This window comes from Chaetodon trifascialis, chromosome 19 (genome assembly GCF_039877785.1).
Source record: "Chaetodon trifascialis isolate fChaTrf1 chromosome 19, fChaTrf1.hap1, whole genome shotgun sequence".
Lineage (NCBI taxonomy): Eukaryota > Metazoa > Chordata > Actinopteri > Chaetodontiformes > Chaetodontidae > Chaetodon > Chaetodon trifascialis.
This window is the reverse complement of record NC_092074.1, coordinates 4,178,607-4,202,974: the sequence shown is the minus strand read 5'-3', so window position 1 is coordinate 4,202,974 and position 24,368 is coordinate 4,178,607. Positions and strand designations below refer to the sequence as shown.

Genomic DNA, 24,368 nt, shown 5'->3' with positions numbered 1-24,368 from the left:
AGCACAATTTATTGGCTAATATCTACTTCGGGACTTATTACTAAGAGGCACTGATTTGATCTCAATATCGTTATCAGAGGAGCAAAGTCACTGATAAAGAGCTGGCTTAAAGGTGGACGTTCTTTCAATGGTCTCGTATGAAAACAGCTCGCAGTTCATAGTGTTTCTGTTAAAACAGATTCTGGTAGTTTGACAACATCTTTGACTAACAATGTGATGGGTCAGACTCAACTACATCTGACCAAGGGTCAGGTTTCAAAATAGACACTGTGGGGCTGGACTTTCATATAAAAGACATATTTATTTAGGCCAAATTACAGTATTATTGCTCATTATTTTTGTTGCAAAATCCACTTTAGCTTTATGAGCCTATAGCAGTGTGAACAGACCTCGATACAAAACCCACAGTTGAAGTAACGATGAATGAGTCCTTATCTCAACAAAAAACTCCTCTCAGGAAGCAAACAAAAATACTCAGTTTGAACCAATGAAAATAAACCCAGGTGACGCCTCTTGCGTCTAACAGACAAACTTAGTGATTCTCTGACAACTCTGTAGTCTGGCCAGTGCGCTGCTGACAGCTCCAGGGAATGGCCAGGCTGAGAGCCCGGTGGTTTGCCGGTGGATCCACCGTGTGGAGAGGATGCAGTTGGAGAATAATGAAATTCTGCAGAAAGGGTGAACTATGAGTTGCGGTTTTTTTGGCTTGTTGCCCAGCGTTAGCATGCAAATCGACATCACTCTCAGGATGGACTGGGCCTCTTCCACTGGTGAGGAACGTTCATGCACACATTTTCTCAATTCATCAGTACTCTGTGGGCCGGATGGAAAGCCGCAGAGGGCAACAGTGCTTCTTCATTGGATATTTTTCTTATTATCACCAAATCCCAACACACTGTTGGTTTTGCTCTTTTTGTGGGATTTGATTATAGTAAAAGAAATAACATTGCCAGATGTTTTCCCATAAGCTAGTCAGTATGCTTAAAACATAAGGCCATGCATCACATCATCATATACAGTAAATCATGTCACATACAATCCATCGATCGATGAACGACATAAGTTGGTGGCCAATTTTCACGTGAAGCACAATTATAAATGCACTCATGATGATTGGCGCATAGCAGCCTCACTGCTGTAGATTATCATGACACCAAACCATCCGAGAAGTAATTCAAGATTCCAGATTCACTTTATTGTATCACAATATAGATACTTTGGATTGGGCTTCCACCCCTGCTGCATCTCCAAAAACCATTCTACAAACATAAAAAAACCTGTCAAATGATTGAAACCATCCATCCATCCATCCATCCATCCATCCATCCATCCATCCATCCATCTTCTATACCGCCTATCCCTTTCGGGGTTGCGGGGGGGCTGGAGCCTATCCCAGCTGTCAACGGGTGAGAGGCAGGGTACACCCTGGTCCGGTCGCCAGTCGATCACAGGGCACAAACACACAAGACGAACAACCATTCACACTCACACTCACACCTAGGGGCAATTTAGAGTCACCAATCAACCTAATGAGCATGGTGTTGGTATTCATTCATGAATACTCAAATACTTTTATTAATGTGGGTTTTCATGTTTTAAAGCTTTTACACTGTGTCAGATTTTGGTCACAGTGCTTTTCGCCAACTTAGATATCTGAATGTGAACTACAACTTCTCAGTATGAGAATTTTATTACAATAAAATTAGCTTGAGATTTAATGAACAATAACACAGAATTATTGGCCATCCAAAACTGTAGTGCAATACCTGCAATATCCTCAGAATTCTAGTTTCAGTGAAAAGGTTACACCCAGATAGAGGACATGTGGAAACAAAGCTGGAATGCTAGACTAACAAACCTAACAGGAAGCAGTGTGGGACATCAAACAAAGAGCCTAATTATCTTTAACGGTGGGAAACCCACCCTTAAGCACAAAGGAAGACAATTAGTCCACTACCTGCCGGCTCCAGCCGAATACACAAAACCATCGGGTTTTGAGGGAGACGACTTGAAACACAAGAGGTAAGCAGCATTTTGAGAAATATACTGATTTGCTTTCTTTGCTAGAAGGACTTTCATCCACTGCATTCTTAAGATAACTGAGGAGTGTGCACATCAGCTGAAGACAGCTGGAGTCCCTGTGATCTACAATAAAATCAATGAAACATGTTACAATGACTAACGATAAACTACAGATGACTTCTGTTTTGTGTTTGTAGCACTTTCACAACTCTTTCACAACTGCTTGTACCTATATCATGTGAATTTTATCAAGCACGATGCCCGCAAACCACATGCCTTCATGTGAATTCATAATTGTATTCAATCAGCTACTCTTGTTTTGTTGATGATGAAAAACTGCAAACAAGCCAGAGTTTAAAGGGCTAACTGTCGTCTGCTGTCCCTGGCCAGATGTTCAAAGGCACCATAAAAATGAAAAAACATCACATGCGAAATGGTTTAAACTGAACACCATAAATCCACATGCTTGTTCTGTCAGGAGTCTCATCTCCAACGAGGAACAAAGTGCCTTTCACTTCAGTTGGTGGATCAGCTGCAGTGAGTATGTTATAGATAGAAGTGTCTTTGATCAACGTCCATGTGTCAGCAATTTATCTTTTCCCAAGCAGAGCAGAGACATACTTGTGTGAAAAAAAATCTGAGTCGTCAAGATGAGAATAAAGTCTGGAGTCTGAGGTGTAGAGTAGTTTGCCTCATGAACAAAACATCACAGGGTATGTTTGATTAGGCTGACTGGATCCCATGTATGTTTTAGCATTACCTGACAGTCCAAACTGCAGCTACTGTCCCGACCGAACCCCGTAACCCACAGATACTGTTTTCAAAGAATGGTGTTTGGACTGCAGTCACCGTCCTATGACTGGTACACAGCTGTGCTCTGTGTCGCTGTGCTACACTAAGCTCGGTCTGAAGGCTGACACCTAGCTCTCATTGGGGGCCAGCTAAAGTCACAGGCAATAGTCACCTAGAGCACTAATGCCTGGCGGGTGCTAGCAGTGGTATTGTGAATGAGATGCACGGGTAGAAACTGTATATCCACTAAAACAGCTCCACGATTTCTATACACCCACGATGATGCACATTGATGTCTAAAAACAGAATTTTGTAACAGCATGTTCACTTTTAAATAAATACTGGGTCAAGAGACTGACGAACAACAGACCATGGCAGAACCTTTAGCTGGTGCCTCTTGAGGTAGTCGAACGAATTTTTTTTACAGGTTTTTTAAAGACAGTATGATGTTTGCTTCAAGAATTTGTTGCTATTTAATTGAGTCCCTACTTCCCTTTACCAGTGAAATGTTCCTCATACCACTGGCTGCAACACAAGCCCAACGCATGATTCATCAACCCCTGAGGTTCTTTTCTACACCCTTTTTTCTCCAAACAAACCGTTGCATGCATCTATTTTCTTCCACTGACTTCCAGCGAATAAGGTAATTACAATGAGTATTATGTTCATATGAAATCTAAATAAGCTGAACTAAATCTTTATGTTATGTTTGAATTAAGCATGTGGATGTCATTTTCAGTTGTCGCATACTAGGGGCTTCACAGAATAGTCGACAATCAAAACCACTGGTTGACGCTTTGCTTTGTTGTAGACTGTTCATCTGAGATTTTAGCATGGTGCAGTGATAAAACAGTGGCAATGCATGTGCGGCTGATATGCAGCTGAAGGCGCCGTGGGTAGCTGTTAACAAGTCATAAACAAAAGTCCAAATTTTCTATGAGACAAAAAGTCCTAATAAATGAGGAACAAATCACATTCATTAAACTTCCTTCTGCGTGACTTTGACACTGCGGTTTGGGTGACTAAAGCAGCAGATAAGAGGAAGAGGCAGAAAAAACAAGGCTGCACGTTCCAGTGCTAGACAACGATCGAAAGTGTGGAGATACTTCAGCAGAGCAGATTCACTTCCATTATTTAGACCAGGACAGACTGCTGTCCCTGCAAGAAAGCAGTCACGTTGTTACTGCGGTCAAACTGGATCTCCAGCTCAGACAACCAATGACAAACAGAACAATGAAAACCGACTGTGGCCAAAGCATAACTCTCAATACTGGGATTTGAAAATAAGGGAAATTTTCCAGCGTCCCGCCCTGAGCCGTCCCACTACCCTTACCACTGTCCACATACCCCTGACACTTAGACGCAGTGAATCCTAAAATCACCACGAGGCAACCACTTGCTTTAAAAGAAAAGAACATCCCTGCATGATATCGATGAAAACACAAAAGGGCAGATAAATTCAGCACAGTTTAAATGTGTATTACCTGAAGCATGTCACTCACACACTATGCTTCAGCTGAGATTCAGAGAGAGGCTCCTGGCAAGAGAGACAATTGGTAGAAGCGATTGATAATGAAAAAGGATGGAAAAGGATGGCAGAGATACTATAATCAGTCATAGGTGGAGCATATTCCTGCGCCTCAGGGACGTGCCTGTGCTTGACTCATTTGTACTTTTTGCTCCGTGTGAGACAATAAAATCAGTGTGGAATATTACAAAAAGCATGACTTTGACTGACGCTGCTCTTTATCAAGTACAAACGCACTTCATCCCTCTCATACTGTATCACTAGATGTTACATCAGATGTTCTACATGTTGCCATTCGCTGGATCAGAGGGGCATCTAGCAAACACATCAAAAAGGCAGTTATGCCTCCTGTCAGTGTGCCAGCCAAACTCTGTCTTCTGTTTTGTTTAGGAAGAATAAAAATATGGGTGAATTATGGGGAAACATAATAACACAGACAGGAAGACAGCAGGAGAGGAGGGTGAAAGGGAGAGTCCCGCAAAAACCGGGAGGGTTGAAAAGTCTGGGCTGAATGCCTTGTGTGAGTTTCATTTTCTATTAAGATATACTGTAGGTGCAGGAAATAAGTAGCAGAACTTCCATGGCAGACCAGAGTGAGTCAATGAAGTGATGTGAGTCACTGAAACAAAGTTATTAAACTATATTTAGGATTTATTTATGAAAGAACTTCAAATTGGGGCAATTGTCTGGGAGTTTGGGACAGCTGAAAGTAGATTGTGACAACTGCAGACGCTGAGGAAAAAAGCTCATTTTGAGGCCTGGTGTGTGTGTGTGTGTGTGTGTGTGTGTGTGTGTGTGTGTGTGTGTGTGTGTGTGTGTGTGTGTGTGTGTGTGTTTCAGGGAGGACGGTCTGAATGTAAATCCTCCCCTGCCATGACTTTTACAACCCTGATATCTTCACTGTTGACTTCCTCTCTCAGCTTTCCTTATCTTAAGGCTCTTACCTCCGAGGAATCCCACCCTGTTTATGACCATCTGGAAAACATCCGATGAAAGCTACACTTCAGCTTTTCCCAGGTATTCTGGATTTGTGTCAATAGGAAAAACACTGCTACATCTGCGTGTAACCTGAGGGACTCAGAAGATAATTCCCTTTTCAAGATAAACAGAGAAAATGAGACAGATTGGTGATCCTCAATCAGTGCATTTAAATGTACTGAAGTAAAGGTTCAGAGAGGGAAAGTGTAGCTGTGACAGCACAGAGGCCAGAGGAAAGGAAAGATGGACGCATCCTTGTGCTTCATATAAGTGAGCCACCTGGGAACCCTGCTGCATGTATATGCAGATTTACAGTAACCAGTTTACTTCAGTATATACAAAACATGTCCAATAACTATAACCTGATCGCTCTGAGTAACTGACTGTACTCTTAAACAGCCAGTATGCTTCATCAAAACTGCTTGTCGAACAGCTTTGGCAACCCCCCTCCCTGCACCCACCCAAGGTTTGATTTGTGGAAGCTGAGGATTAGCTGACTATTTCTGTGTGTGACACTCACACCCACTTCACACAGTGATTGGCCGGGTGTGCGGAGCTGAGAGAGAAGCCGGGGTGCCATACTTCTCCGCCAAGAACATCTATAAACACTTTTGCCTTCACATGTGGTCGGGCATGTCGCACACACTAGTTTATGAGGAACGTGGCCCCGCCCTCAGCGTCAGCACACTTAGCACAGCGAGCTCCACTCAGCCGATGACAGCAGCTGTGATGGCTCTGGAGGAACTCTGAGGACAGAGCACCAGGGGCACCCTGCAGAGACTGTATCTGTGAAAAAAACCCTGATGATGTCATCTGTGCCCTCACAGGATATGACCTTTTGACAACAAATTCAGAGCAGAGGGCCTACATTAAATACTGGGAGCATAAAGTTTTAAAGACGTGAGTGATGACCAGCCAGGGAGGGTCTAACAAAAAGATGCTCCCACCTGCACTGTCAATTGTGAAATGAATTTTGAGAATCAGAGCAGCAAAAATATTCAACATGTTAAGTTTGGAGCTATGCAAGGTTACCAAAGGCAAAGGCACCAAAGTTATTACAAGTCACCCCGAGAGAGACATCTGAACATCTGAACATCTGAACCAAATTTCACTTCATCCAACAGACATTTCACTCAACCTCACTACAGGAAACGGCAGGGGGTCAAAGTCAAGTCATTTACACAAAACCTTGTGCGAATTCATCCAGCAGATGTTGAGATAATAAAGTCAAGCCTTGGAAATGCTGGTGGGGGTACAGTAAAGGCGAGGGGTGACCAAAGTCATCAGGATTCCCCCTCTATGAATGAATGACTGTCCAAAATTACATAGCAATTCATCCAACAGTTGTAACCATATTTCAGTTTGGTCCAAAGTGGTCGAGCGATGGTCGCTGACACCCGTGGAGCCATGAAAGCAGCATGCCTAAATATCAACAAACAACAACAAACAAACAAACAAACTGTTATCTGATTTTTAAACTCTCAGATATCAGCCTCAACACTCCAGCACAGGTCAGCTTCTCATTGTTAGTGCAAGCAGCCATAACAGTAGGTACAGCAGTTACAGGAACATTACAAATGAGCTGCTTTTACTCTGGTCTGTCCATCTGAATTCTCACAGGGGTGCAGGCTTTATGTGGACGGCTGGCTCTGAGAGGGACCTCTTTACTCTGTGCAAATAATAATGGAATGTGAACTCAAATACATGTCAGTCCACATTAAGTCGGCCCATTCGGCTTAGGCACCACGCCAAACAAACAACAGCCACTGAATGCATTTACAAACTACAATTCTGCTCATGAATTCAGTCTTTGTCCATTAAAGAATGAAGCAGAGGTTTTCTTCACTGGGTGCTATGTAGCAGCCCGTCACACGCGCTTTACAGATTTAACTGTTAGCTGCACCCAGATAAATGTGAGCGAGGTCCGCAGACTAAGAATAAACAAGTGGGCAGGACTTGAAGGCCTCGGAGCAGCCCAGCAGTTATGAAGAAAAATATTTCCCCTCTAGATCAGTAAGGGGGGAAAAGGTGTGTTTGGAGAGGAGACAGAGGGGAGCTTTGTCCCCTTCTCCAACAGGTCAGCTCCTTCAATCTCTTCCCCCATTCCTCTCTGCCTCTGTCTTCCTCCTAAAATCCCACCTTCCAGATCCCTCGTTCCCCTGCGCCCTCCTGGAGCTCACACAGAGCTCCTGACTTAAGAGATGCTATCACTTCTGTGCCGTTCCCTCCTGCTCATCCTTGCTCAACAGGTAAGAAGAGCATAATGTTTTTCTATTCTAACGCTGCAGATGGTCTGGGGTCTGACAGGACAGCACTACACTCCTGCCATGTATGGAGCACAGGAGAATACAGAGCTGAGATGCTTGGGTGGCCTCAGTAACTAGCTTAAATTCATTTGAAATTGACAAAAGCTTTTCTCTTGTTTAAGGTTGGAGTTTTTGGAGAAACTCATGTATTTTTCAGGGTTTGCCTTTTAGATTCTTGGAATACACTTACTGGAATATTGATTGTTTTTTGGTGGTGTTATTTATTAGCTCAAAGTGAGTGTTTCTTTCAGGGGTAAAAACAGGCGAAAGGAGAGCCAAGTCTGAGGACTTTGATTTAATGCTCCTGTGGACTCATTTTCACACCATGAAATGAGCTCATTCAGCAAACCTGGCAGACAGGCTTCAGATTTTTGGCATAACCTTCAGTGACCCTTGGAAGCACTGAGGCTTCAGGGGAAGTGGAGCACAAGCAGCACCGTGCACAGACTGCATCATCGCAAATACCAAGCAAAGCAAAGCAAAAACATGCCAACTGTCCTCACGTCAGTTTTCACCTCAACATAGACTTACGTTTGAAATGCCTACTTACTGTATGTGGAGTTAGGCTGAAGGTTTAAACACAATTACACCTGGCGATCTAGCCGTCAGATAAAATGCTTCAATTAAAAACTACAAAAGAGCTTCATATCACGAGAGGTAGTGGTGAAGAGAAAGAGGCTGAAATTCGAGCTGATTGATATTATGATGTCATTTTTGAAATGACTGTAAGTGACAGCAGAGTGCTGACAGAAATATGAGGTGAGAAAGGAATGGCATGCAATACATAGAGCTTGCCAGATCGAGTGTGATGCTAAATTAAAATTGTGATGTGGCTTTGACACATCTGATCCACAAGGACTGCCTTCACCTACTTTTTATTAAGTCCTTTTTAAGTGACATTTCTGGTGAAAATTCTCTTAAAGCCAACCAGCGATAACTCAAATGCACCAAGAAGAAACTCTGGCACAGTCTGAGGTCCATATTCAGTTACACCAAGATTTCACAATGGCTGTATCTGAAATACCACTCAATTCACTCGCAGTAAATCTCAATTTACTGCTGAGGATACAATGTCGACAGTGTCTATTGTATAAGTAGCAGTGAATGATTTGAGATTTTGGACACAGCTCATGATTAAACCTTACAAACCATGCAGCTCTGTGTGAGAAGGCATGCCTATAGCCTTTTAATTACAACAGTGTGAAAAAATGCACCCTGCACACAAACTCGGCATGAAGAGTTGAAATAAATGCATCATTTTTTTTCCATTACACACGATACAAGAGGCAAAATTCAGAATGGCAGGTCAGCTAGTACTTTCATACATGACCTTAAAGATGCACTCATCAATATTTTCATATTGACAACGGACCAAATGACTAGCTGTGTACTGTGAAAGGTTTCGCTTGTAGTGATGAAACCCCAGAGGATAATTACTGACTGTGGTTTCCAGGTAAAAAGCTCGACCTGTCCACCACCAGACAGCACACACACAAAGTCAGCAACTAGCTGGTGGACACAATGGAGCATTTAGCTGCTAAGTAGGAAGATATTTTTCAGACATAACAGAGCTAAAGTAAATGTTGAACTTTGATTCATCAAGTTGCCAGAAACACGACTCCAAACCAATGGAAGCTTGCTCTTTATCTTCTGTAAATTAGCTATGTCAACTTTAAGCTCATATGTTATGATTACAGCTAGTTTCTGCCTCCCCAAGTGGCCAAAAAAATTCAGAATAGTCAATGGTGATTTGAAATTTAAGGATATTATCTACATTTTTGTTACTGCCAACAAATTGAATGGAAGGACCAAAACTGGCAATGTATTACATGAGTATGAATACTTTCCTGCTCCTCTACCTTCTCACTTACAGGCTCATTGACCCGAACCTAAATCTTTAAAAACTGGTAAAAATGTGATCATTTGCTAATCTTTTTTTAAACATACTCAACTGAAAACAGTACAAAGACAATATATTTCATGTTTGACCTCATCAGCTTCATTGATTTTTGTAAATATCTGCTTATACTGAATTTGATGCAGCAACACTTTTCAAACCAGTTTGAACAGAAGCAACAACAGACTGGGAAAGTAATGGAACGCTCCAAAAACACCTGTTTGGAACATTCCACAGGTAAACAGGTTGATTGGTAACAGGTGATAGTATCATGGTTGAGTATGAAAGGGGCATCCTGGAAAGGCTCAGTCGTTCACAAGTGAGGATAAAGAGAGGTTCACCACTTTGTGAACACATGATTGTACAAAGGAGATGACTACATGGGCTCAGGAACACTTTATGAAAATGTTTGTTTACAAATGACTGCATTTTGTTTATAATTTACATTTTACACAATGTCCCAACTTTTTTGAAATCAGGACATTATGTGGGATCAAGTGAAAATGATAGTGTTTGTGTGTTCATGATAATGAAGGAACATGTCACTTGTTTATGTGTTTTTGGACAGCAGTGGAGCTGTATGGCACAGAGGAGTAAGATATACTGATCTGGCCCTTCTAACCCCGTGAGTTTGGGCCTTTCATTCTGGTCAGTGGCCAATGTGCAGGACGCACAGTGCAAGCCCACTGACCAGACACTGTGTGCTGCGGACAAGCCTGGACTCAGGACAATACTTTGGATCATTGTTACACTACACTCAGCAGTGCCTATCAAGCCGTCCCTGAGCTGCAAAGGGACACTGACTACATCATGGTCCACCTGATTCCTGAATACAAGCAGAACTTAAAGCTCTCTAAACCTGTAGTGAGGATATGAAAGAAGTGGAACAGTGCAGCTGTGGAGGATCATTGTGCATGTTTAGGACTGCTGAATAACAACACACACCAGGATGAGTCATGATAACGACAAACCCTGGTCCACAGCTAAGAAAGAAGTGCTCACTTTTGGGAAATGGTAAAGGTTCAAAGAAAGGTTCAGCAAGGTGGTGAGAAAGGTTCAACAACTGTACTCTGAGAGACTTCAACAACAGCTCCCAGCTAGTGACTCAGTGACTCTGCCGGGAAGAACAATGGGACAGTCCTGACGTCAACCCCCTTGACTCATCCACCAGTTCCACCTCCCCCTGCACCAGACTCCACCTGTCTCTCCACCCACCTTGAAGCGTGCGCTGATTGGCTGATCAGACGTTTAACACCTCACTGAAGACACGCAACAAACCAGCCTGCTTCAACTAAACACTCGCCCTCCTCATTTCTGTGGTAATTAGGGCTGGATAATTCATCAAATTTTATTTTCAATTATCATTTTGGCTTCCGACAAGATAATCAAGATAAACTGATAATTGTGCCGCATTCCACTGATGATCTTGTTTTGTCTTGTGTTATAAATCCAGTGCAATCCTTTCCTTTACTGCACTGCACTTCTGGCCCTCCCGAAAAGCACAAACTCAACTAGGCTGTGGCATGTTTAAATCAGCTCACTGTGGTCAAGTGAGCCAGTCAAGCCAGAAACGTGCCCGTCTATCAGTGCTGTTATGGTACTGGTACTTAGAGCAGCCAGCAGTCAGCAATCATTTCTCACAATTGCCCTCTACTCTTCTCCTTGTACATCAACAGCCTGCTGTCATGAGTCCGCCAAGCTCCTGAAGCTTGCGGATGGCACCATCATTGGACTCATCTGGTGGCCTGGTATGGAGAATTTAACTTGGAGCTCAACACTCTTAAGACAATGGAGAGACAGTTCTGAATTTCTGGAAGAACCTAGCTCCACCCACTGCCATCACCATGTGTGGCTGCCAGTCAGCACTGAGTCTTTCCACTTCCTGAGCATCATCATCACCCAGTACCTGAAGTGGCAGCTGAAGATCAGCTCTATCACCAAGAAAGCACAGCAGAGGATGTACCTCCTGCAGTAGCTGAAGATGTTAAACCTGCCGAAGTCAACAATAGTGCACTACTACACCACCATCGAGTCCATCCTCCTTCATGGGGGGATGTTTGGAGGGGATTGGAGGAATGTGGACTGAAAGAATGGTGGGACACACAAAACCTACTTGACAGAAAAGAAAAGTTTCTGAGGAGTGCATTATGGACTCTTAGTAAGTCTCCCAGTTAGAGAAATGATAGAACATACAGGCAGGTTCCAATCTGATATCGCCTTTTAGCAATGATCACAATGAGGTTAGGTTATGAGAGGTGTTTTGCTCACTCGCCTCTTGTGTCTTTTAGGAGCTCCACTGTTTCAATCTGTTTCTCAAGATGGGCCAAATAATATCTGACACAAAACACTGACCACATTATAGACCTTGAATATGAGAAGCCTTTTCATTATCTTGTGGTGCCCCTCTAAGATGGCTGCAGTTGAAACAAGCTACCTGATGCTTGGCATGCTCTGAACGGCCAAGTCATACCTTTTCCAATGATGCTAAATGTGGAGGTGGGGCAAGAAGCTGTCCATTCAAACGATGGATGAACAGGACTTGCCAGTAAGTTGTCAGTAAAATAATAATGATGATGATGATAATTTGCTCATTTATTTGCAGGCCACTAAAAATACAAGTAGGTGTGTTTGGCATTGATCGATGATCAAGCTGCTATAGTATGTCACTGCTTAAGAACTCTGTCAACCAGGTAGAATGGTATCATGGTCTGATACACGAGCTCAAACACCGACTCAAGTTTGGTTGTGTCCAAGAGGTGACACTATGTTCTCAATCAGATCTGCTTTTACTATTGGATTAACAAAGCAATTTGCACCACTTCCTGTGACATCGGTTGATGTCATTGGGCTACATAAGAATCCAACCATCAACCGGATGGCAGTTTTGGTTGGAATGAACATACTGATACTGATAAATACTGAACTACTATTCTCAGAGCCTTCTTTGTGGTTTGAAGTCAGCACGCATGCTTGATGAGAAAGTGGCATTAGGTGTGGGGATATGCTGGGCAAAGCTATTTGGTGCAGGATGAGTAGTTAAAGTTCAGTACAGTAATAGCAGTTGCTGTGGCGAGAATAAACAGATTGTGTACATCACTTGAAACCCCTGCCCATTTAGCCAAAGGCTGCAAAGAGTGGTGTGGAGTTCAGAATGCCACTTCTGGCATGGTTGATGGCATTCTGAAACCTCTCATTCCAATCCATCAGATGAGCGGTGGTAAAGACATTCAAATGGGATCTCTGTCTTCCTCTTCACCCAGTGTTTCAGCAGGGCTCAGAACAATGTGCAGCTGGCTCGTAGAGATGGGCGAGGCGTGGCTGAGAGGCGGCAGTTCTGCCAGTGGCCCTGCAAGTGTCGGGAGAGACCTCACTGTGCCCCCGGGGTGAGCTCCGTCCTGGACGGGTGTGGCTGCTGCAAGAGCTGTGCCAGGCAGATCGGTGAGCCGTGCAATGAGAGGGACATCTGTGACCCACACAAGGGCATGTACTGCGACTTCTCAGCTGACCAGCCAAGATACGAGGTCGGAGTGTGTGCGTGTGAGTGGCTCTCAACTTTTCTTCAGTTAGTCATGACAGGATAGGTGAATTCAGTCATGTCAAACTAAACCCCCTCCTCCTTCCTTTCAGCTTGGCCAGTGCTCAGTGTGATGGATTCTATTACAAGGTGTTCAGACTGAAAGTTGCATGCTGTACGAAAACCCCCCCAAAAACGTTGAGCTTGTGTTGCAACAGAAACCGCAGTTAAGATCACAAACTATGGATGTCCCAGTCAAGTTGTTTTTGGGCCCCTCTTCTGATCCAAGTCCAAATATTGGGTGTCCACTGATCTATTTACCTAAATTTTCATTCAATATGTGCATTGTTATTGGCTAAAATAAAGCCGCTCGAAGCTGATCTGATCCTTTCTTCACTGAATGCACAATTTACTTTGAAAAGTAATCTATCTGGAATGTATGCTTGCATGTATTTGATAGGCCAATGCTGTGCGCTGCCAGATGCAGCAGAAGTCCAGAGAGGATGATACTGCATTTGATTCGCTGAAGCCACAGTTGGTCGGTTTGAAATGAATGAAGAAGCTGTGTGTTCTGTTGCATGTGTAGTGATCACAGTTGCATCTGGGCTGTGAAACAACAGCACTACAAAAAAATACCATCATACTGTAATTGACAGAATGCTTTTCTGAATAACACTGAACTAACAACTGCAGCATGACATCTATTTTCCTCTCTTTCAGACTTGATGGCAGTGGGCTGTGACCTGAATGGGGCCCATTATGAGAATGGAGAAGGTTTCCAGCCCAGCCCCCTTTATAAGTGCACATGTATTGCTGGAGCCATTGGCTGTACCCCTGCTTTCATCCAGAAGCCTGCCGCACTCTTAGGCCCTGCCCCGCTGATGGGCAGCATGCCAGCTGGCCTTCGCAGCGGCCAGAGCCCAAAGAAGCACCAGCAGGACACGACTTACATGTCAGGTGTGTGTTTATAAAATAAACCCGTGGAGAAGGGCCAGCCTGTGTAGCCTGGAATGCTAAATGCTCTCCAAGGCTGGACTGGAAGTGGGGAGGGGGCCTTTCATTACTCTGTCAATGTGAGCAGATCGAGGAGTGAGGCGTGGCTGGCTGTGGTTAAACTGCCTCACAGAGGAAAACAGAAAGACGGATGGTTCCAGTTATAAAAAGGAGGAGCAACAACTCACTATTCATTAAAGCACCAAGGATTCCACTTTGATGTACCAGTGCAGTTTGTTTGCTGCGCTTGGAATGAAACTCCACAGAAACATATCTATATCATGATGTTTCTGATTTAAGGAAACACTAATCTAATTCGTCAGTGTGGGAGAGCACATTGTTTTGATTTAAATTTCAAGAGCTGATACCCACATAAGGAAAGTCAAAGCATTTTGGCATGTCTTAAATGGAAGCACGAGATCAGGTGGTGCGATGCATGCTTTCAAAGAAAAGTGATAAACCTACAGCACTAACTTATCTACGCAGAGCTCTAAGGAAACGTTTATTATTTTGGAGATCATCCAATTGATAGGAGAAAATTACTCCCTTGTGGTAGGTAAGACCAGGTATCTGGAGTCTTTTGGTTGCCTCTGATCTGTGCTCTGCTTGGCAATAAGGTGGCACACACACTAGTCCTTCATGTAGGGTGTTGTTGACACAGTGCCCTTTAACTGTAATACTGAAAGCTTACAGGGATCCTCCTTTAGCCTGGAAGAAGAACTGTCTGATCCAGACCACCCCCTGGAGCCCCTGCTCCAAAAGCTGCGGCATTGGCATCTCTGTGCGTGTCAACAACGACAACAGCAAATGTGAGTTGAGGAAGGACCGACGCCTGTGTCTGCTGCAACCATGTGAGAAGAGCGTGATGAAGAGTGTTAAGGTGACGAGTTAGTCAAATTCTTTTCATGTACTGACAGTTTTAGACATCAAAAAATATACAGTACTTGTAAAATCACTGTTTTCCTCTCAAAGGTGCCAAAAGGAAAGACTTGCCGGCCTAAATTCCAAGCAAAAAAAGCGGAGAAGCTGACACTCTCGGGCTGCACCAGTACCAAGAAGTTTAAGCCCACGTACTGTGGTGTCTGCACAGACAAGCGCTGCTGCGTCCCCAACAAGTCACGCATGATTAAGGTCAACTTTACGTGCAAGGGAGGCTCCAATACACAGTGGAAGATGCAATGGATAACATCCTGCGTTTGCCAGAGGAAGTGCAATGATCCAGGTGACATGTTTTCTGATCTGCGGTTACTCTAGTGGATCCAACCACGACGTTCCAGAGAAACAGACGCAGGAGACGAGCTCAGGACTGAAACATGTGCATTCTTTGCTTAAGTTCTCCTGAGCAGCAGCGATGTATGTGCCTCATGAAATTGCAAAAAAAGACAAAAACTCAAATTGAAAGTCCAAAACCTCATTTCATAAGAAAGAAGGGCTGGGATCATTGAATAAATGAGGAAATATGTTGCTAGTTTTGATAAAAGCTTTTATGAACCCTGTCTTCAGGACATGTATGTGCAATATCAACAAGCAATATGGCCAGTGTAGCAGCTGTAACAGCAGATGTTGACTCATTAACAATACCTCATACGACTACAGTCAGGGAGCCAAAAATGGCAAATCAGGTCAAACTGCAGATTGAGCTGTCCTCCATTCTTATTACATGTTGTCCCTGCTTATTTTTTCACACAGAGAAAGCTTTCAATCAGGTCATAAATTAGACAACATTGGTATATAACATATAAAGGTATATACAAAAGATCTGGTAGTGTGAAGTCATTTTTGAAAAGTAACCACTGCTATACAAGCAGACACACAAAGACACAGACAGAGCGGACCTTCATCTGGCGATGCTGAGTCTGGGTGCATCAGGCATGAGTCTCCCCTTGGTGGCATCTAGATGGTGGTACTCTTCAATCAGTGAGCTGAGAGAGCTGACGGCCTCTGAGAAGAAGCTCTGCTCCATTCCTTCTACGTTCAGGTAGTGGTGTAAGTGAGCCTTCAAAAAAAAAGAAAGTTATAAAGTCTGAATACAAACAAATGTATGTCAGCCTGATTTAGATTCCTCTTTCTTACTCTTTAAAGAAAGCATGTGGCGATACATATGGAAAACCAAAAACACATGTCAACCACAAGTTACCCGAGCTGCAGCAGAGAGCTACAGTATGTCTTCAGTCTGCTTATACTAACTGTCAAAAAACCCCAACCTATTGAATTTTCTGTGGAAAAAAAATGTAATGTAATGCAAATGCTCACATTTGACAAGGTGTACCCAGAAAAGATTTGATGCCTTTCCTTGACGCTAAAGTCCTATGCTGCATCTTGTAATGCTCTAAAAACATGGAATGATTTAAAATGCACCTTCTTCCTGTAGAGCTTGGTAAAGCGTTCTCTCAGCTCCATGAAGGTGGGCTTCACGCAGGTGTTGTTGGCCAGGGCTAACAGGGAGTGGGAGTGACCCACAGGAGGCACCGAGCACAGGCCCGTCTTCCAGCCTTCCTGGTTCCATGAGACAAAAGGCAGCGAGGGCTTGAGTCTAGAGCAGGGAGAAAACAGCATATCAAATGCAAAGGATATCATCTGTTAATAATGTCTTCCATTTAACCAAGAATTTGGTGAATAAAATCCATCTCAGTTTCCTAGATTCCTGGGTGAGGTGGTTTTGTCCCACCAGCTTTTAAAAACTCAAAGATATTCAGTTTAGAATGATAAAAAAGAGAAAAAAAAACAAGCAAAAACTCACATTTCAACAAACCATGTTTGGTATCTTTGCTTGATAAATGACAAACTATTGCTCCGTCATTAAATTTGTTGCAGACTAATTTTTGCCAGTACAACAAAAATTTAGAGGAAAAAGCATCCTTTTTTGTTTGTTTTATGGAAAGAGTGAGAGAGAGAGAAAAAACCACACAGCAAACAGTGAAATATGCTGAAAAACATCCAGTGATTAACTGTGCCCTGAAGAGTCTTTTGGTAGCCAATATTTCAGTGCTTTTCCTCCTCCTCCCTCCCTCGGCTCCTCTTTCACACCATGGTCACGCACAAATATGTGCTCTCACAGCAGCTTCTGTTTCAGCTTCTCTTGACAACGAGCCACAGGAACACAAGGTCTACAGGGAGAGCAGTGAAGGCAGAGCAGAGGAGAGGTGGGTGCTGAATGGACCAGTCATGAATCACTGTGCCTGTGATGAATGGGGTACTATTTGGGAGCGGGTGTGAGGGTCATCTATGGGCCTATCGGGGTGGCTGAACTGACTTGGCGGCTGTTTTGGTGGAGGAAATGGAGAGGGTGGATGGTGCTCTGACCTCTCAATGTTCCTGCGGAGGTCAGACACCTGCACGTTGCCCCTCACCATGAGGGCGCAGGCCAGGTAGAGGCTGTGCTTCGGGTCAGCTCGGATCAGCTGGTGGTCTTTACTGAAGGCGTCACTGAACATCTGGTCCAGTCTGGAGGGGACAGTTACAGGACACAGATCGTTCACACCAGGTTTTTGACAAACACAATGCTCAGTTCAGCAAATTCTTTCAGATATCACATTTACATCCTGAGAAAAAAAACATTCTTTCTGTGTGTCTTCAGCACCTTTACTGGCCATAGCTCAGGCACGGCTGAGGGGGGAATGTTTGGGAGGCATGTTCTGCTGAGCAGGCCAGATATTTTGAAGCAACACCCTGCTCTGAATTCATACAGTCACACATATTCACGTCTGGGAGTTGCCCAGAGCAACATTATACAGTCACTACTGTTATTGACCAATGAGCAACTCCTCTGGGGCAGATGAGATCTCTGTGGCTCACACAAGGCCACTTTCATGGCACTTGTTGGTGAGGAGGTGCAAGGGTGGGCGGGTGGTTGATCAACTGTGCTTTTCCTGTCACAAGCCTGCAGCCCAAACTTGAAGCTGCCACATCCCACGTGATGTAATGAAAGCGGGCTTTGTGGTGCCACTTGTTTAAATGACGGTACTCATCAGACCTAACAATAACAGCCATAGTTTATATAAATAAGAAGAAAGACAAATGCAAAAGTTCCTGTTTATGGAGCAATTTGTATCATCTCTGAGGGTAAAACCAGGCAGGCTACTGTAAATGTTTCCAATAACACTTCATTTAATCGTGTAACATTTGCCATGATTAATAATGTTTTCTTTTTTATAAAAGTTCTGTTGTCTCAGTGAGTGATTCTACATCAAAACATAATGTAGGACAAAGACTTCATGTCCTACATGACCAGTACAGTTTCATCAGTATGTTTTAACTGTCATTTAAGTAACGGTGTAAATAAACACTACACACTTCTAATCTGGGAGGTCTTCACTGAAGGGGCCTCCCTTCTCATTCATTCCTACAGTCAACACGAGGCATTTGCTGAATGATGGAGGTCATGTGAGCTCCATACCCTGAGCTCTGCAGAACACAAACAACTGTGATGTAAAAATAGCTTCAGTGACAGCTAGACAGCAGACCTTCTGGTGGGGACGTGGACATCTGCCAGCGTGTACAGAGGGGTCAGGCTGGGAACGAGGTAGTGTAAACGAGGAAAGGGGACCAGGTTCATGGCTATCTCATTCAGATCCATGTTGAGAGGCCCTTCAAAACGAGCAGAGCTGCAACAAAGGAAAGTTAAGGTGATACCTAAGCAACATTTAGAGGCATGGAAATATGGATTCAGAGATACTGACTTAGCAAGAAATGGTATTTTTGTCACAGGACACTCACTAGATGACAACGTAATGCTCAGTTAATTCGTGATGACAAACACATCTACATTGCCTCTATGTTCAAACTTCAGGCAATTCACAGTTCACTCACTTCAGACAGGAGGCTATAAATGGGTGCCAAATTAAAGGAAAATTTGAAATAAATGTTCGGACCAACATACAAATACAGTCATAGGCTATGGCTTAAAGTCAGCTGATCTCATCCAAGCTTTTTCTGGCTCTTAAATGTATTGCTTAAAAGCAGGAGTAGCTACTCAGAATTCAATTATGCTGGTTTTTAACAGTCTGTGTTCTTCTCATAAATGAGATACTTAGCTCTTGTTGATAAATTCAATGAAGCTGAACTTTTGACGGAAATAGACAGGGGATTGGGAGAGCTCACTGGTATATCAAGTCATATTCTAAATATATTTTAGTGACCCTATGACCAGAAAGAAATGTTCAGTTTCGTAAGTTTCTACAGAACATTTAAGAGAAAAATATTTCAAAATTAAAAGGCTTCAAAATAATTGGATTTAGACTCAAGTTCACACATAAATAACAAGAGTGCTATTATGGGAGCATGTGTAGAGGTAAAACAAACATTGAGACAGGCCCCTCTCCCTCAGCTCACAGAGGTCTACTGTACATGAGCAAACAGTGATACCATACCTGGTAATATTGAGCAGCAGGTTAGCCACAATGTTATTCATGGCATCAAAGGGCTTCTCTGCCCCACTGAGTCCGCCCTGCCCAGAGATGATGGTGCTGTCTCTCTTGATCACACACCCTGGCTTTCCCCCATGAGACATGTGTTTGATTTTGTTCACAATGTCAACCAACGACTGGAGGAGTGAAGGGGAACAAAAACTCATTCAAAATGATGATTTCGACTTGTGCATACTGCAGAGATGTCTGCAGAGAGAGGGGAGAGATGCACAAACCTGGTTTTCAACAGGCAGGACACAGTCAGCGTGCTCCGTGAGCTCCCTCATGGCCAGGATGCTATTGTAAGGAGAGGTGATGACATCATCCTCCGCAGATGGATAGATGGAGGTAACAATTCGACACACCTCAGGGAACTCCTCCTCCAGCAGGCTCAGCACTCTGGTCCCCAGGCCAGAGCCAGTACCTCAGATTCAAGATCAATAAATTTACTTTCTGCTGTAACCAGATTTATTCAGCGTCATGGAAACCAGAAACCTGGTTTGTTGGAGTTGCTGGAGCTGAGATTTCATGCAGAATGATAGAAAAAGCATCCACACACTCCCATCTGACTGTCAGTCAGGCACCATCTTTAAGCATCAGCGCTTCCATGCATGGATGGGGTGGCTCTGGCTTTGTGTCTTACCTCCTCCCATAGAGTGAATGAGAAAGAAGCACTGCAGACAGTCACAGTGTTCTGCTGCCTTCCTCAGCGTGTCTACTATCTGCTCCCTGTAGGCCGAACCATATGTCATGTGTCCAACGGCCCTGGAGAAGATGAAGCGTGTTAATGATGGGCCAAGTTGTGAAATAGTGTCTTGGTGTTTGAGCCATGGGTCAGAGTATGTATTATGTATAAATTAAGTTTAGTTCCAGAATTGTCTAATTTGGACTCAATACTCAAGAAATATTTTTCATTTTGCAAACTTTACAAGTTGTGAAAAAAGATGAACCTGGTCTTAGGAAGTCTTCCTTGGTACTCTATTGGCAAGAGCATTAAAACACTCAACATGACATTGAAAAGGTCAACATGAAGAAGTAACAGAAGTAACTAATGTAAAAGCTGCTGTGCAGTCTGAGGGTGCAACCAGCAAGCAACAAGCTGTGTGAATGAGTCTGTCCGACAGAAAAAGACAAAGTGGAGTTTGTACAAGGGGTGCATGTGATGATCTGACTCATCGATTAAACATTGGTAACCTTGCTAGTCGGCAGCAGAAAATTTATTATTATTTTTATGAAACCACTGTAACGTCAGAATGGCAAAAGCTTCAATGGCTGCATTCGCATGCAAACTGCGCTCACACGGGTCCTGTGAAATATGCTTGTTAGAGTACCTTAGCCAATAGTCACATTAATTTAATGCTTATTATCACAGTGCTGAGTAATGGGAAACATTAATTTTGCAGGACTATGAGTCAACAGTTTGAGTCAAGCATAGAGGCTGTATTATGTGAAGTTCTGGTTGTTTCTGTGTGCAGCTGGTTTGTGTAAGAAACAAACAACAGCAGTGCTGATAGAACACATTTTGAGCTGCAGTCCTGTGTAGCCACCCTGCAGAATCCCGGCTCCGCTCTGCCCAGCCAGACAGACAGACAGTCTGGTAATAAAGAGCGGCTCGAGAGGAGGAGTGAGCCGGAGAGGAGCAGCAGCAGGCCGGGCAGGATGGACTGCGACTGCTGAAGAAGTTGTTGTGTTTACTGGGAAAATACAGCTCACGATCTGCTGCATCAGCACCATCGCTGTTTGTTTTGCAAACCAACCACGAGAAAAACATACACACATCCAGAGCTACACATTAAAAAAAATGATCGACGTGTCCTGCCAAGAAGCACTACTGACCTTTCCCCCAATTATACCAAGCAGGCTCGAGGACAAAGTGAAAAAAACCAAAAAAAAAAACCACACCGAAATGTTGAGACTACTGAGCCACTGGTGATCTGTAGTTTCTTTGCTGTCATATTGTTGGGTATTTGAGATGTGGTGGCTGTATAAGCTAGCAGGTTTTAATCCTTCCAGCCAAGGAAAAACAAGTATCTAATTCCATTGACCAATCTCTGAACACCACACCAATACAACTCTGTGATGTCATGGCACGTGTCAATGATTGAAAACAAGGTATGTTAAAAGTGATGGTTTTCAGCAGTTGCCTCTGGCCATGACAGCGTGTTAACCGATGACCTGTGGCTAGTCTGTCTCTCACCAGTTGTTGCCTGAACCTGACACGTCTGTGAGGAGCTGAGTGCTGTCGAACACCTCTCTCAATGGGCCCTGCAGGATCTCATTGACCACACCCTCCTCCATGTCCACCAGCACCGCCTGTGGATTCAAATATGCGAGTAGGAGGACAGCACATATATTTCATTTCTATTATATGCTGACCACATGCCTTTGACCCCCTGCTGTCCTTCCATGAGTCTTTGTAACCTTAACCAAAGGATTCCAAACCTTTCACAGACCCCAATCCTGACCTTGACCCTGACTCTGAAATAAACTGCTACCCCCTGTGAAGACCAGAGGATAAAAAAAAGGTCTCTCATGATGTTTTTTGCAAATGGGCAGAGCCTACCCTGGCCTTCAGATGCTGGATTCTCCCACCGACACCACAGGCTCCCCCATCACTTTTCCTGGAAAAGCATGGCAAAATATAAAAGGATGACATTTGGACCACTGTGTGGAGGCACGTGACTCAACACATGTAGCAGTCAATGGATGAAAGCAGGTGTGATTACCTAGAGTCCACATTGCGGAAAAAGCTACTCAGAGCCTCATCATACAATCCTTTCTGAACAGGAGAAAAACACAGGAGATTAGAGGTGCCCTTAGGAGTCATGGTAGAGATAAAATGTCTTGAATGTTTTCATAAAATGAGTCAGTGAACATCAATAATGGGCTTCCCTTAAAGGATAATTCAGGTTTATTAAAACAGGCTTTATTTTCAGAGTTATAGCCATCACTCCTATCCACCAGACGATAAGTACAATATTATTATAACTGATTGGAACAAAAGCAAAAAATAAATAAATGAAATAAAATAATCAGATTGTAATAAACTGGAATTATCCTTTAAATCATGCATCATAAGGGTTAAAGAAGGATTTAATTAATTTAATTACTAGTAAGTGACATTCAATTTTGTAAACCACGACTCCATTAAGTTACTATTAAAAGTGTAAATAAACTGATTAAATACATTTAGATACACAAATTAGGTGAGTGAGACTATCTTCTAGTGATGCAACAGTTGTTTTCATTACTGACAAATCTGTAGATTATGGTTTTAATTGTTTGGTCAATTCAATTAAAAGAAATTGCTCATCACAGACCGACAGTGATACTGTCTCATAGTCCAAAACACAAAGATATTGAATTTATCATAATATAAAACAGAGAAGAGAGAAAAGGAGCAAATGCTCACATATGAAAAACAAATGTTTTTAACACTTGTGGCTGATACCTGAAATGATTCATTGTTTCTAAACATTGTTGGTGAACAATTTTATGTCAATTGACTAACTGACTAATCATTTCAGGCTTACTATCCACAAGCAACACACAGTAAATGATGTATCAAATATAGTCCCTCAAGTTTTAATGCTGGCAGGCAAAGTATGTGTGGACTGAATGTGACAGCTGAGTGGAGGGCTGGTGAGCCTGTGGATTCACTGAACATAAACACTGTGCAAACAACGGGAATACCGCCACCTTTAGTGTTTTTAATCACACCTGTCAGAGTGTCTACTGTGAAGTAGTTCACAGAAGTGTAATCAAATGCGAGCTGACTGTGGACCTTCCGTGGGCTTGTGTTCGACATTAGTTCACGAGTGTAACGTCCTGTTAGAGTATTGGCACTTACTTTATTGATATGGGCATGTTCACGCAAAGCAAGATCCCAAAACCTGCAGCCAACCTGGTTGCCACACTGTCCAACTGCACAACACGGAATAAAAGTTTAGTTGACGTAAGTTATGTAAATGTGTCAGCCTTTTACATCAGCACTAAACTTATGTTAACTCTTCATACTGGAGCTACCACAGCACAGCAAATGACAGCTAGCTAGCTATTGTTGTTAGCTCGTTTCTGGATGCTAATGTTAACAACTTCAGGTCAGTGAGCTGCACTCGTGTTACTCACCTTGGACAACTACAGACTGTGTCATGGCGCCGCAACACATACCCCCTTTCAATATGCTGAGTTAAGCCATACTAAAGTTAACGTTTGTCCACAACTGTCCATTGAAACGAGTTTTAGAAAAAAAAAATCTTTTGAACGCGTCTCCAGACTCGCGCCTTCACTGTGTTTTGTCGAGTGTTGATGGACCATGGAAACGCCGTTACTTTTACGGTGAACGGCTGCTGCAGGAGCTACAGGCCGTTTCTCAATACCAAGTACGCCAAGTTCGGACTTGCGAACTTGGCAGTTCGGATTTAGCAAGTTCGACTTGGGAGTACAGTCTCTCCAGGACGGGAGGACGCAGGACGGTCATTCTGCAATTGGAACGGTAGCGTACTTGATGACGTCACCATCTCAGCTCGTCTTCCGGTTATTTTCGCCATTAATGTATATTTGAAATAAAACGAAATATGATATAAATCACGACCCTGTATGTTTTGGGTTTCATTAAAAAAAAAAAATATTTATTTTCAAGGATTTGTGGCCTATATATAAAGAGACAGTGGCGGGAAAACTGTTTGCGGAAGGTTGTTTTAGTAGTGGGGGGTGTGGTAGCAGTAGTGGAGTTATAAGTAGTGTATATTTAGACGGTAAAACAAACAAACAAACAAACAAACTTTATGGATCAGATTGTATCAGTAATCACCATCGGTTCGCTGTACAAGGCAGCTGAGGAGGAGGCTGCCGAAGTGAGGAGGCTGATCCGCACAGGACGAGCCAGGATGCGGAGGGCGGATGGAGAGGAGGCGTGCCTTGTTGGCATGTC

General features: G+C 43.3%; 2 protein-coding genes across 2 annotated transcripts; one reads left to right on the top strand and one right to left on the bottom strand.

Moving 5' to 3' along the window:
- Positions 1–7,316: 7,316 nt before the first annotated feature.
- Positions 7,317–15,574, top strand: ccn6 (cellular communication network factor 6). The gene is made up of 5 exons (XM_070987292.1): positions 7,317–7,569; positions 12,784–13,060; positions 13,758–13,994; positions 14,717–14,910; positions 15,003–15,574. The coding sequence occupies exons 1-5, from the start codon at positions 7,522–7,524 to the stop codon at positions 15,282–15,284; spliced, it is 1,038 nt and encodes a 345-aa protein (XP_070843393.1). The 5' UTR covers positions 7,317–7,521; the 3' UTR covers positions 15,285–15,574.
- A 115-nt stretch (positions 15,575–15,689) lies between these two features.
- On the bottom strand, positions 15,690–23,742 carry tube1 (tubulin, epsilon 1). Its single transcript, XM_070987291.1, has 12 exons — positions 23,564–23,742; positions 23,286–23,359; positions 22,162–22,214; positions 21,999–22,056; positions 21,633–21,748; positions 20,079–20,200; positions 19,672–19,859; positions 19,400–19,572; positions 18,494–18,634; positions 17,334–17,474; positions 16,389–16,563; positions 15,690–16,026 (listed from the first exon to the last, which is right to left on the bottom strand). Exons 1-12 carry the CDS (start codon positions 23,601–23,603, stop codon positions 15,868–15,870), a joined length of 1,440 nt encoding a protein of 479 aa, XP_070843392.1. The 5' UTR covers positions 23,604–23,742; the 3' UTR covers positions 15,690–15,867.
- Positions 23,743–24,368: the final 626 nt, after the last annotated feature.